Below are 11,606 nucleotides of genomic sequence, written 5' to 3'. Positions count from 1 at the left end.
GTTATTGTGAGCCATTTAGTTCAAGCTCCTTATGTCTTTATTTCTTCATTATTTGTTTATATTATACTGTAGATTTGGTCTACTAATGATGTGATGGACAAATTCCTTCCATGAACACCTCTGTTTCATGGCTACCATGGGATTTTATATATATTCTAATTCTTCAAAAATAGCTTTCCAAGTGACTTTACCATTTTCTCTTCTTTTGGTGAGAGATTTAAACTTAAAGAATCATTTTTCATAGAAGGCCAAGTGAAGACAGAGCAGATGGTTTGCTATACAGCAAAGATGGGAGTTCTCCCTGTCAGAATATTTGCCTTTTGATTGTCCCAGTTTAGTCTCAGTTCTCCTATGACACATTGGGCAACTCTCTTTTTTTGGCACCCACCAAACCAGGGTGTCTAAAAGCCTGTGTTTCTGATGAGAAGGGGAAGCTTCTATAATCTTGGAGTCAAAAGCTTTTTATATCATCTCCAAGTAATCCACTAGAGGGATCAATGGCTTTGACCACAGGTCACTCAGCCTTGGTTTGGTCACCTCTAGTGAGCAAAAAATGGTCTAATTGCCAAGATGTTCTTTGCCTCTGTGGACACCACAAATGAGAAAAGTCTTTAGGTTAGAGACCAAATAGTAGGAACCCCCTCCCCCAAGAAACCTGCTCTTCAAGAGGCACAAGACTGTGTGGAGCAGAGCTGAGGGCCACACACCTGCCTTGTTTCCTGGCTAAGTCTCCAGTGTGGGTCCCTGGACAAGTATCAGGGCCTATTCTTCTGAGCATCAGTTTCTGTAAAACATGGATGCTAGCACTGATCTCATTCTTATCTTGAGAAATTGAGCACAATATCCGGTAGAGTGGTGCTCAGTAACTGTTAGTGGCCATCAACTCATGTCCCCAGGAATGTGTCTCAGTCTGGAGCCGTGAGTGGAAAATCGCGTCCTGTTCCTGTTTATTTTACAGACATATTTACAGTGCGGCTGACGTTAAGAGGGTATGCTCTGCTGATGGTGAGCACTATATGCCTGGCATTTACACAAGGGGGTTCCTGCCTCAAAGGGTGCAGGGGAGTTTAAGTTTAGAGGCGTTAATCCTTGCAAATGCCTCGGAACAGTGCCTGGAACCGAAGTGGCCATTTGATAACCACTAAGAATTTACTGAGCACCTATTTCAGGGCCAGGCTTTGGGGACGACAATGAGGCCAAGTCTTGGCCTCTAGAAAAATTACAGTCCTCCGGGAAGGGCAGATTCAAAGGAGAAGAACATGGCAAACCATGCAATGAAGGCCTGGTGCTGGATGTCAAAGAAACCCCAGGGCGCTCTCCCCTTAAGCCAAGACGTATAGCCAAGGTCAAAGCCAACCAGAGCGACCCTACCTCTCCCGGCAAGCTCACCCAGTGTCAGCTCTGTTGGCAAAGGATCAGGGCTGAAGGGAGGGGTAGGGATGGCAGCGGCTGGAAAAGGGTGAAATTTCCAATCAAAATAAGTCACCTGAGCAACAGGAGGGGGCGCGTCGCCTGGGCTGGTTGTGGGCAAGGTGCGCGGGCCGCTGGGGCGCGCTGGGCGGGGTGGGGCGGGATCGGACGGGGGCGGGGGAGGGGGCGAGCGCGCGCCTGAGTGCGCGCGGGTGGCCGCGGCCTGGCGCTGGGACCCGCGCGGCTCCTCCTCTTGTCTCCCTCCTCCTCCGCCACCTCCCCATCCTCCTCTTCCTCTGACCCCTCCTCCCCTTCCTCCTCCTCCTTCTTCCTCCTCCTCGGCCGGGAGAGGCCGCTGGATCTCTAGGCAGCCGCGCTCCTCCCCCTGGCCGGCCGGGGTGGAGTCAGCTGACGCCGGCGCTCCAGCCTCGCCTCCCCGCGCCGCGCTCCCCAAAGTGGCTGCGAGCCGGCCGCCCACTTTCAGGGTTGGGGGACACGGAAAGTGATGCGCGCCTCCTGACGCCCGGCCGAGCCGCAGCCCGAGCAGCTCGCCTCTTCAACTTTCTCCCCCAGCTCTTTCTCTCCACCCTGCCCTAAGCCCTCCCCGGAGCCGCTTGGGGTGCGTGCTCTTGGCTAAGGGGGGGTCAGCGGCTGTCTGGGATGGCTTCCAATTTTAATGACATAGTGAAGCAAGGGTACGTGAGGATCCGGAGCAGGCGCCTCGGGGTGAGTATCGATCCTTTGCTGTTCCGATCGCCCGTTCAATTGTCTCTGCCCTTCGCCAGCATCCCCGGAGGTGGCAGGAGCCGGCCGGCAGCGCGCCGGTGAACCGCGCTGGGGCTTCGCAGCCCACATCCACATCTGCCGGGGCTGCCGCGGGGAGGCGGGCGTCTAGGTATGTGATGATCTATCTTTATCCCGCGGATGACTTGGCTTTCTGGTGGTGGCCACAGTAGCCACTGGAGCCCATCTAATCGACATAAATATTTCTCGGTAGCCATGGGAGTTAGAGGCGAGAAGCCGGGCCGGGGGGGGGGGGCGGGGGCGCAGCCTGCCGGATGGCCCCGGCGCCCCTCGTCCCACTCGCCGCCAACTTCACTTTTTCAGGGGACGATGTGAGCAAGGGCAGTGACCCCCTGACCCCGGCGAGAGGTTTCTGCCAAGCGAAAGGTCTTCTTGGACCCGGCGCTGGACAGTGACTTTCCGAGGTGTTGGCAGGCGAGGTGGGCTGGCCTCCGAACGGGGCCAAGTTGGGGTAGATACCTACATCTGAATTTTCCCTCGTCCTTAACCTGGGCGGCGGATTTCCGTTGCCGGAATACCTTGTAGACCCAAGGGAACCTGATACCTGGCATGGAGCAAGCGCTTCCTAACAGGAGCTGAAAGAAAGAATGAATGAATCTGAGGGCACATGGGGACAGATGTTGACACCGGATGGCTCCTTTCTTAAACTCCTTCTCTGCTCAGTGTGGGGTACTTCTGAAGTCCAGCCTCTCTTTGGGTTTGATTGAAGAAATTCTCAAGAGAGGGGAGGATACTGGAATTTTTTTTTTTTTTAATACCAAACTACATCACTTCTTCTTGCTTTGTGTCCAGTATTGTGACTGTTTTGGTGGATGGTGTGCACTTGGGTGAGGCTGTGGCTGCATGATGGGGGAAGAAGAGAAAAGTTCAGTAAAGCCTGAAATACCAGTGTCCTCATGCTATGGCATGGCCTCACCAGGGGTGATAAGTTGACTCTTTTACTCTACAAACATGTCATTTGGTATCATTCTTTTATTTAGCCTTTGGACATTTATTTATTTATTTAATGTTCCAGATAATTTTACTGAAATTCAAACAGAAATTTCACAGTAGTGAGATGAGCTAGGGAAGAATGCCGGGTGGGGAAAAGCATCCCTATTTATTAGAAAATCTTGCCAATTTGGCTTTTTCCTTTCTTTTTTTTTCCCCTGCTGAGTACCATGTTTTAGCAATTACATCCTGTGTTTTGTGAATGCATAAATATATAATTAGGGAGAAATGAATTAGAACTATCCAATCTTTATTAGCTTTGCCAAAGTTTCTGCTCTGCAAATATTCTTATCGTCAAGGGTAAGCATGCTGGGGTACCTAACCAAGTCACTCCCATGTAAAGGGCAAGAAGTAACAGGAACTTTATATTTTTCATAACCTTATGGGCCAGCCAACTGTTACAATTTTGAAGGGAGCAATAACAAAAAAATATCATTCTAATTTTACATTGACTCCATCATGTCAATGGAGGGAATTGGTGATAGACATTCATTCTGTTAGGGAACATTCCAACAGAAATAGGGCATGCATTATTAATGCACAAAGTATGAATTATTCATAAGGATCAGAGTTTATGCCAAATTGTGACACATGGTGACTTATTTGAAAAACTGGTTACCATCCCTTTTGAGTTAATGGCAATTGAGATTATTTTTTTCTGTCCTATGATAACTGACACAATATAGTCCTGTGTGTGCCAACATTTATGGACAGATATTTGAAGCAGAAGGGAAGGTAATATAGTTTAGTCTGCATTTGTTTAATATTTTGGAGCATTTTGAACCAGTGAGCAGTACATTTTACTGAGATTTTTTTTTCATTTTATCTGTGTTGATACTCAAAAATATATGAGGATGTTCACTGAATTATAGTTATTGCTCATGGAGAGAAAAGGTCAAAATATGATCAAACAAATCTGGCCTGGTCTTATTTGTTAACATCATTTCTTTTTAAAAAATGTGCTTTTGGTATACTTTACAGAGGAGATGGATTTCTCAGCTGTCAGAATATAGTGCAAACTAAAGTTTTGTTGGAGGCTGCAAGTAATGGTGAAGGATGCTGTAGGGAAATGGCAAAGGACCCTCTGTCTAAAGTCAGGGATGTAAATAGTGCTAATCTAGGTTGCTTATAGCCCAGAAGAGCATGCAGAATGTACATTCTGGGCACGTGAGTGAGTCTAGAGAGAGGGTTTCATGCCTGGCACAGAGTGGGCACTCAATAAGTGCGTGTGGCCGGACGCAATGAGGGACATGGTGCACGCATGACCTTGCTGTTCATAACCCTCCTTGGAGCTAACGTGACAGGGGCTTTACTAATGGAATCCAGACAAGCATCTGTGGATTATAACTATGTTTGAGAGGGCTTATAATTAAACAAGAAAACATCATTTCATGGTAAGCAGCTGTTGTGTCAAGGAATGTTCCCTCAGGTTTGGAAAAGGAGGAGGCAGGAATGAGTTCTGCTTGTAGTACTTGTGAGCTCTGTGACCCTTGACTTTCCAGTTTTCTAGTTTATCTGTATAAAAAGATTCTTTACTGATGTTCTTGGGAGAATTCAATAAGATAATATCTATGAACCAGCAATGAATGCTTAGAGCATTAATTCTGATTGTATTATTGTCTTTTCAAAGAGTTAGGGTTGGTGAAGGTTATAGGAAGTATGGGTTTCCTTATTTATCTATGTAGAAGTGTTCAAAGGCATAATTTCTTATTATTTAAATTTATTTTAACTGATATATGAAAACATAAAAATTATACATATTTATGGAGTACCATGTGATATTTGGTACATGTATACGTTGTGTAATACTAAAATCAGGGTAAACATGTCTAGCTCCTCAAACATTTTTCATTTCCTAATGGTAAAAAAAATTAAAAAGGCATAAATATTTATGCAGTTCTAGAGTTTTTCACTGAATGAAGCTTTTACAAAACACATACATACAGAGACATGTATGATACATTTATGTAATTAAGTGGTTTTTCAGTGGAACAGGAAATATTCTAAGAACATCTCCATTTAAGTATGTCAAAGATAAATGCTCTCCTTTCACTGAGATCCTATGTGAAAGTGATAAACAAATTTGTATATATGTATATATATATATAAGCTTACTATTTTCTGTAAACACCAGAAAGCTTAATGAAATTCAACTCATTTAATTTGAAAGTCTTAGTGTCTGCACATCTGCATTCCCCAGCTTCATCTGCATTGGTTTGTGGAGGTCTCAAGCTGTGCCCTGGGTACAGTATTTGTTCAGGGATGTTGATGCTAATATCAAGGGAGCTGAATGGGGAGGGGAAGCAGAGATCTATAATTATCTGACCAATTCTCAGAAGACACTGAACATTTCTTCTTAGATGAGTGGTCAGGCAGGTGGTTTATGCATCATCCTGCAAAGGGCTTGTGTATGTGGGTGGGTGGTATTCACATTCTTCCCTTGGTATCTTTCCTTGCAGTGGAGAAAACTTAACAGTCAATAATTGCCCTGGCTTGTCCATAATGCAAGTCTCAGAACTTCAACTCAGACCTGTGTTCTTCATCTCTATGTACTCCCTTAACTACTTGCCTTTAAATAACCATTCTTTGCTCTTATCTACCAGGAACTTATCATCTTGGACTACTTGGATTCCACTCAGTCAAATTCTCCTTTCTACCCCATATCTCCACTTGGACATGGAACAGATGTCTCAGACTTCATGCATGTGAACATGATTCTTTCTTCCATACCTTCTCCTGGGGTTGTCTCCGGCTCAGTCATTAGGATCACCCAAGTAAAAGCCAATCATCAATCAATCAAGCAAGCAAACCAGCAAGCCCAGGAGCCTTGCCGTCTCCTCTTACCTTGTGTCACTGCAACCAGTCCGTTAAGAGATCTCCTGGGCTGTGTCTCTGAAGTGTATCTAGAATATAGCTCCCACCATCCTCTGCTACCACCCTGGCCAAACCCCCATCCTCTCTCCCTATGTTGTAATAACTTCTGTCTCCCTGCCTGCACCCTTACGCTTCCCAGTCTGTTCCCCAAACAGCAGCCAAAGTGATCCTTGGAAACTGTAAGGCAGATCCTGTCTCCTGAGCTGCTGAGACTCCTAAAGGCCTGGCTGACTCATCGCTTTATCTCTCTCTCTGGTCCCTCAGCTTAGAATGCTAGTTCCCATGGTCTCCCCCTGCCTCACTCCCTCACCCCACCTCCTCAAATGCCACCTTCTCAGCGAGGCCTCCCAAGCCACCCTATCTTGTCTCTCCCCCACTTCTCTGATATCCCTAGGCTACCACTACCTTACCTGTTAGTTTGTATATTTTACTTATTTATTGCTTGTGTACCCCACAGAGTAGGCGAGTCTCCCCAAGGTCTGGGATTTCTCTCTCCTTTAATCCTAGCTGTGTTTCTAGGACCTGGCATAGAGTGGGCACTTGACGAAGCCACTGTTGAGACGCAGAGGCTCTGACAGAAGACTGCTTTCAAAGCCCAGTTCAGTGACTGGGGGTATGACTTCTGGTGAGCTTTTAAATATGTATAAGCCCCAGACTGCTAAAAACAGGGAGACTCTTAATACCCACCTAATGCATGCTTGTTGTACAGGGCTTAACACAATGCTTGACACAATAAAAACCCAATTAGCGTTTATTACTGTGCTCACTCCTGCTACCAGTGCTGTTGGAGACAATGATACTTACATGGTTTTTATTAGTAGTAGCTTCTATTGCAGGGATGTCTATTCTCAAAGAAATTGCTGCTTAGCAAGGGAAACAAACTTAATAACCACAAAATAATTAATGTACAAGCACAAATATTGCTTGCCACTGAAGCTGAGTATAGGAAGAGCATTAGTCTTTGTAGGAATGTTTCTGAGTGTGTGTGGTACTGAGGATTGAACCCAGGGAAGCTCTACCACTAAGCCACATTCCCAGCCCTTTTTAATTTTTTATTTCAAGACTGTAATTCACTACATTGCTTAGGGCCTCGCAGAGTTGCTGAGGCTAACTTGGAACTTGGGATCCTCCTGCCTCAGCCTCCCGAGTTGCTGGGATTACAGGGATGCACCAGAGTACCAGGTATTTTTGGTCCTCACATAAGTGGCAGTGCACCTTATAAGGAGGTACAGGTCTCTGGAGAGCTTCAGTTTGCGAGAACTCACCAACTTAGGAGGTGTTGCTCTTACTTTGGAGCCTTTCTCTTGGGTGGCAGAGGATGGATTGGAAAGGTGGCCAGTGTCTAGGAAGAAAGATTTTCTAATCCCTCCCTTTCCCTGTTTCACCTGACCCAGTGTGCAGGACAGGTTTCATATTTATTTAATGTTTTCAGATTTTCATGTTTGGGAATCTGTGCATTTTTTGGTGACATAATGACAAAGACATAACAATATGAAAATCGTAGACAAAGAATAGAGTCATCTTGTGACCTCATCATGTCATTTTTGTTTTGGCATACACCACATACACATACACACTGCTCAGTAAGACACACAAAGTGCTGCTTATCTCCCCCCAGGGCAAGAGGCCAGTTAGGGCATGGAGGACCAAGCTCCTCAATGTCCCCTCATTTGGATAGACTTTCCTGCTGTGGGGGTCCACATCAAGAAGACCTCTCTGGCCATATCTTAGGCATCTTTTCTTGGATGTCCATATGGGTGATGGGATTCATTATGCATAAATTCAGCCTTCCTCATCGTCTCAGACACTGATTTAAGCAATGAATGGCCAATTGTGTGGCTTTATGTGTTGTCATAAACCAACTTACAGATAGGATAATATCCCACATTTGCCAAGGAACCTTTTTGGATCATGTTCACTAGATCAGTAGACATATTTATTTTTTAGGCAGCCTTGTAGATTTCATGAGTAATTATTTATCTTTGGTATTTGAAGAATTTAGTTTTCATTTGGGATCTATTTGCTGTTGTTATTTTATCATTCGTCAAATATTTATTGAGTGCTCACCAGTAAGACCTTGAATGAGACAGAGGCAGTCTCTGCCCTCAAGAAGCGGACAGTCTCATTTTGGGCTTGTGTTTTTCACAAGAGGCTAATACATGCACAATAGGCCGGGGTGGGCTGGAGTCCGAGTAATAGGGCCAGTACTGAAGAGGAGAGATATTTGCAGGTCCCTTCCTGATCCACTTTTGTAGAATAAGGAAGGACACATATGATTTTCTCTTACTCTAGGAATTTGATCCTAGTCAGGTGGAAAGGAAACCTTTGAAGATTTCAGCTCAGGAAGAGATTATGGTGCCTTCCTCCTGCAGCCCCCGTTCCTGTGAAATTCAAAATAAAGTTGTGAGTTTCGAAATGCCACAAGATATATGTGAATGTTGGAGTTAAAATAGCTCCTTCCCAGACTGCAGATGGCTTACATTTTGGATAAGGACTTGGAAGCTGATCTTGGTGGAGCAGCCAGGGGCTGTCCTTGTCTTACTAGTGTTCTGAGCCTCCGTATGTGTCCTGCATCCCAGAGAACTTAAAGGCTCTCGTGAGTATTGTGCTGCAAAGTGGAGTGCTCAGCCAGGCTCCAGGGGAAGGGCCTCAGTGATCCCTGGGGTAGTGCATCATGGCCTGCATCAGAGTCCCACACAGGTCTGGAATCCTGCTACAGGTCCTCTCCAGGCCCTTTGCAAGAGGAGAAGAATCCTTGTCTTATTTTTTAAAAAATTCACCTTTTTATTTTTAGAGAATTGTAGGTTCAGTGCATTTGTAACAAATACTAGAAAGATAGCCCATGAACTTTACTCGGCTCCCCCAGGGATGACTCGGTACAACTTTATAATACGGTGTCAAGACCAGCACAACTGATATTGGTCAAAACACAGAACATTTCCCTCACCACCGGGTCCTTCTTGGTGTCCTTTCATAGCCACTCTGTCCCTCCCCTGCCCTGCATAATCCTAAACGCCTGACAGCCACTAGTCTGTTTTCCAGTTTGATAATTTTGTCATTTCAAGAATGTTATGTAAATCAAACCAGACATTATGTAACCTTTGGGGATTGCTTTTTTTCTCTCACAATAATTCTCTGGAGAGCCAGTCAGAGTGTGGGTTTCAGAGTTTGCTCTTTACTGCTGAGCAGTGTTCCCTGGTGTGAGTGTCATACAGTTGGTCGAGCCATTCACCTGTTGAAGAACATCTGGGTGTTGTGAAGAAGGCTGACTGAAACATTTGTGCAGTTTCTGTGGGAATGTTTTCCTCCCTCTAGATGAGTGACCAAGAGCGCCCTTGCTGGCCTGCGTGGTAGTTATAGGTTTCATTGTTTCAGGACACTGTTTAACTGTAGGGCCATTTGCATTCACACCCAGCAGTGCATGTGTGCTCCGGTTTGTCTGCGTCCTCATCACCAGTTCTTGGTGTTAACTCTGCTGAGGAGTGCAGTGATGTCTCAGTGTGGTTTTAATTTGCATTTCCCTACTGGGTAGTAACGTTGAGCATCTTCTCCTGTTCTTACTTGCCATCTGTACGTACATTTCCATAAGGCGTCTAGGTTGTCTTTCAACTATTGAGTTTTGAGAGTTCTTTATATATTCTCGATGCTAATCTCTTTTCAGATTGGGATTTTCACATACTTTCTCTGTCAGGAGCTTGCCCTTTCCAGTCTTAACATGGTCTGTCATAAAGCAAAAGTGTAAAAACAAATTTTTTTTTTCAGTACTGGATATTGAGCTGATGATGGTCTCATGCATGTCAGCAGTCTGCCACTGAGTCATATCTCCAACTCCAAAGTTTTGAATTGCGATGAAGCCAGTTTATCACCTTTTTCCTTTTATAGATCATACTTTTGGTATCCTTTGGCTGCTTGGGATTCCAGAGATTTTTTTTCCCTAAAAAAATTATAGTCTTCTCTTTTGCATTCAAGTCTGACATTCATGTGAGTTCATCTACAAGGTGTATTTTTAGTTGAGGTCCATTTTTGCCTGTGAGTGTTGGGTTGCCCCATCATTGAGAAAGTTGGCTTTTCTCTTGAATGGGCTTGTGTATGTCCCCTCCTGAGGCCTCTGTTCTGTTCCCTTGCCCTACACCCCTGCATATGTGCAGCAGTGTGTCTTCTGTGTCTGTCTGCAGCTGTGCAATAATTCTTGCATGAGGATAAACTGATTCCTCGTAGTTTCTTCTGTTTTCAAAATTATTTAGCTATTGTCATTCCTTTGCCTTCAATAGAAATTTTAGAATAATATTGTCTGTAACTACTAGAAATCTTTCTGGGAGTACTGTCTCATTTTTCTTTTTAGTATATTTATAACTGAGTGAGTGCATTAGATTTTCCATGGTGGAAATAGGGTAAGTTTGGGATTCACACACTACTTTGAACTTCAACTTGGCCACTCACTGGCTCTGGAGAAAATTGCTTACTTTTTTCTGATCTTCAATTTCCTCAGATAAAAATGAGGATAATAATATACTTTTTGCAAAAATTAAGTGTGTCTAGCTCTTCATCTTGTGCCTGACTCATCATAGGAACTCAGTAAGTGGTCATAATATTGATTTTTATTTCTTACTGGTAAAACATTGAGTATGTGTGTTGTGTTATGTGAAAGAGCCATGAACTGGTATAAAATAATCCACTCACATCCCACCAGAAAAGCCACATCTTTGCAAATGACCCATAATATCACTTCTTCCTCTTGCTGTTGACTTCAGTGATATATTATTTTATAACACTGGGTTTATTTAGGAAAAAAAAAAAAACAAGGGTTGAATACATTAGCCAAAAGAGCAGAGCTTTGGTTAAAATGCTGGCCACAATGTTTATACCTATTAACCTTAGCAGTGTGGTCCAGATGTGAGAATCACAGGTCTGGAGAGAGTTTTAGGGCATTCCACAGCACTGAATCACAAAATGAAAATAAGTGTTAGTTATTATCCAGTGCATCTCAAAGAGTTCACGGCTAGTCAGCCTTTTAAGAGACTGAACCATCCTTAGGTACAAAGTCATTAGATTAACAGTATTTCATGACATCCATTAACTTTATACTATGCTAAATTTTACATTTACCTTCAAGCAAAGCTGTTACTGTTTAAGGTAAGAATTTATTGCTCTCTTTAAAATAAGCTTATTTAATTTAAAAGGTGAGGCAATTTGGTGGATAATGAATTTATAGTGTAGGTATTACCAAGAAGGGACAAAAATCAAGGTATGTGGATTTGGCAGATACAGTGCAAATCCAGTCGGTGGCCTATGCATGATGGAAGTTTGGGAAACTCAGCACTATTGTACTTAACCTTTAAAACTATATTTTCTAAAAATGTCTTCACTTATAGCTGCCATGTCGCTTTATTTTATACAAAATATCTTAAAAATTTTGCCCTATGTGGAAAAAAGTCCTATTTGCCTGTCTTTCATAGAACTTCCCTCTGTGACAGTAGGCGTGGGTGTCACCACCATCCTAAGCCTGTGCACACTTACCTGGAGGTGCC

General features: G+C 44.0%; 1 protein-coding gene across 1 annotated transcript in view; it reads left to right on the top strand.

Moving 5' to 3' along the window:
• Nucleotides 1–1,752: 1,752 nt before the first annotated feature.
• Nucleotides 1,753–11,606, top strand: part of Dok5 (docking protein 5) — a 146,386-nt gene continuing 136,532 nt past the window's right edge. The window contains exon 1 of the mRNA XM_026391011.2: nt 1,753–2,136. Coding sequence (XP_026246796.1) covers nt 2,071–2,136 — 66 coding nt within the window. The 5' untranslated portion in view covers nt 1,753–2,070. The remainder of the gene's footprint in view (nt 2,137–11,606) is intronic.

Source organism: Urocitellus parryii, chromosome 6, assembly GCF_045843805.1.
Source record: "Urocitellus parryii isolate mUroPar1 chromosome 6, mUroPar1.hap1, whole genome shotgun sequence".
In the NCBI taxonomy this organism is placed as follows: domain Eukaryota; kingdom Metazoa; phylum Chordata; class Mammalia; order Rodentia; family Sciuridae; genus Urocitellus; species Urocitellus parryii.
This window is presented reverse-complemented; position numbering and strand designations above follow the sequence as displayed.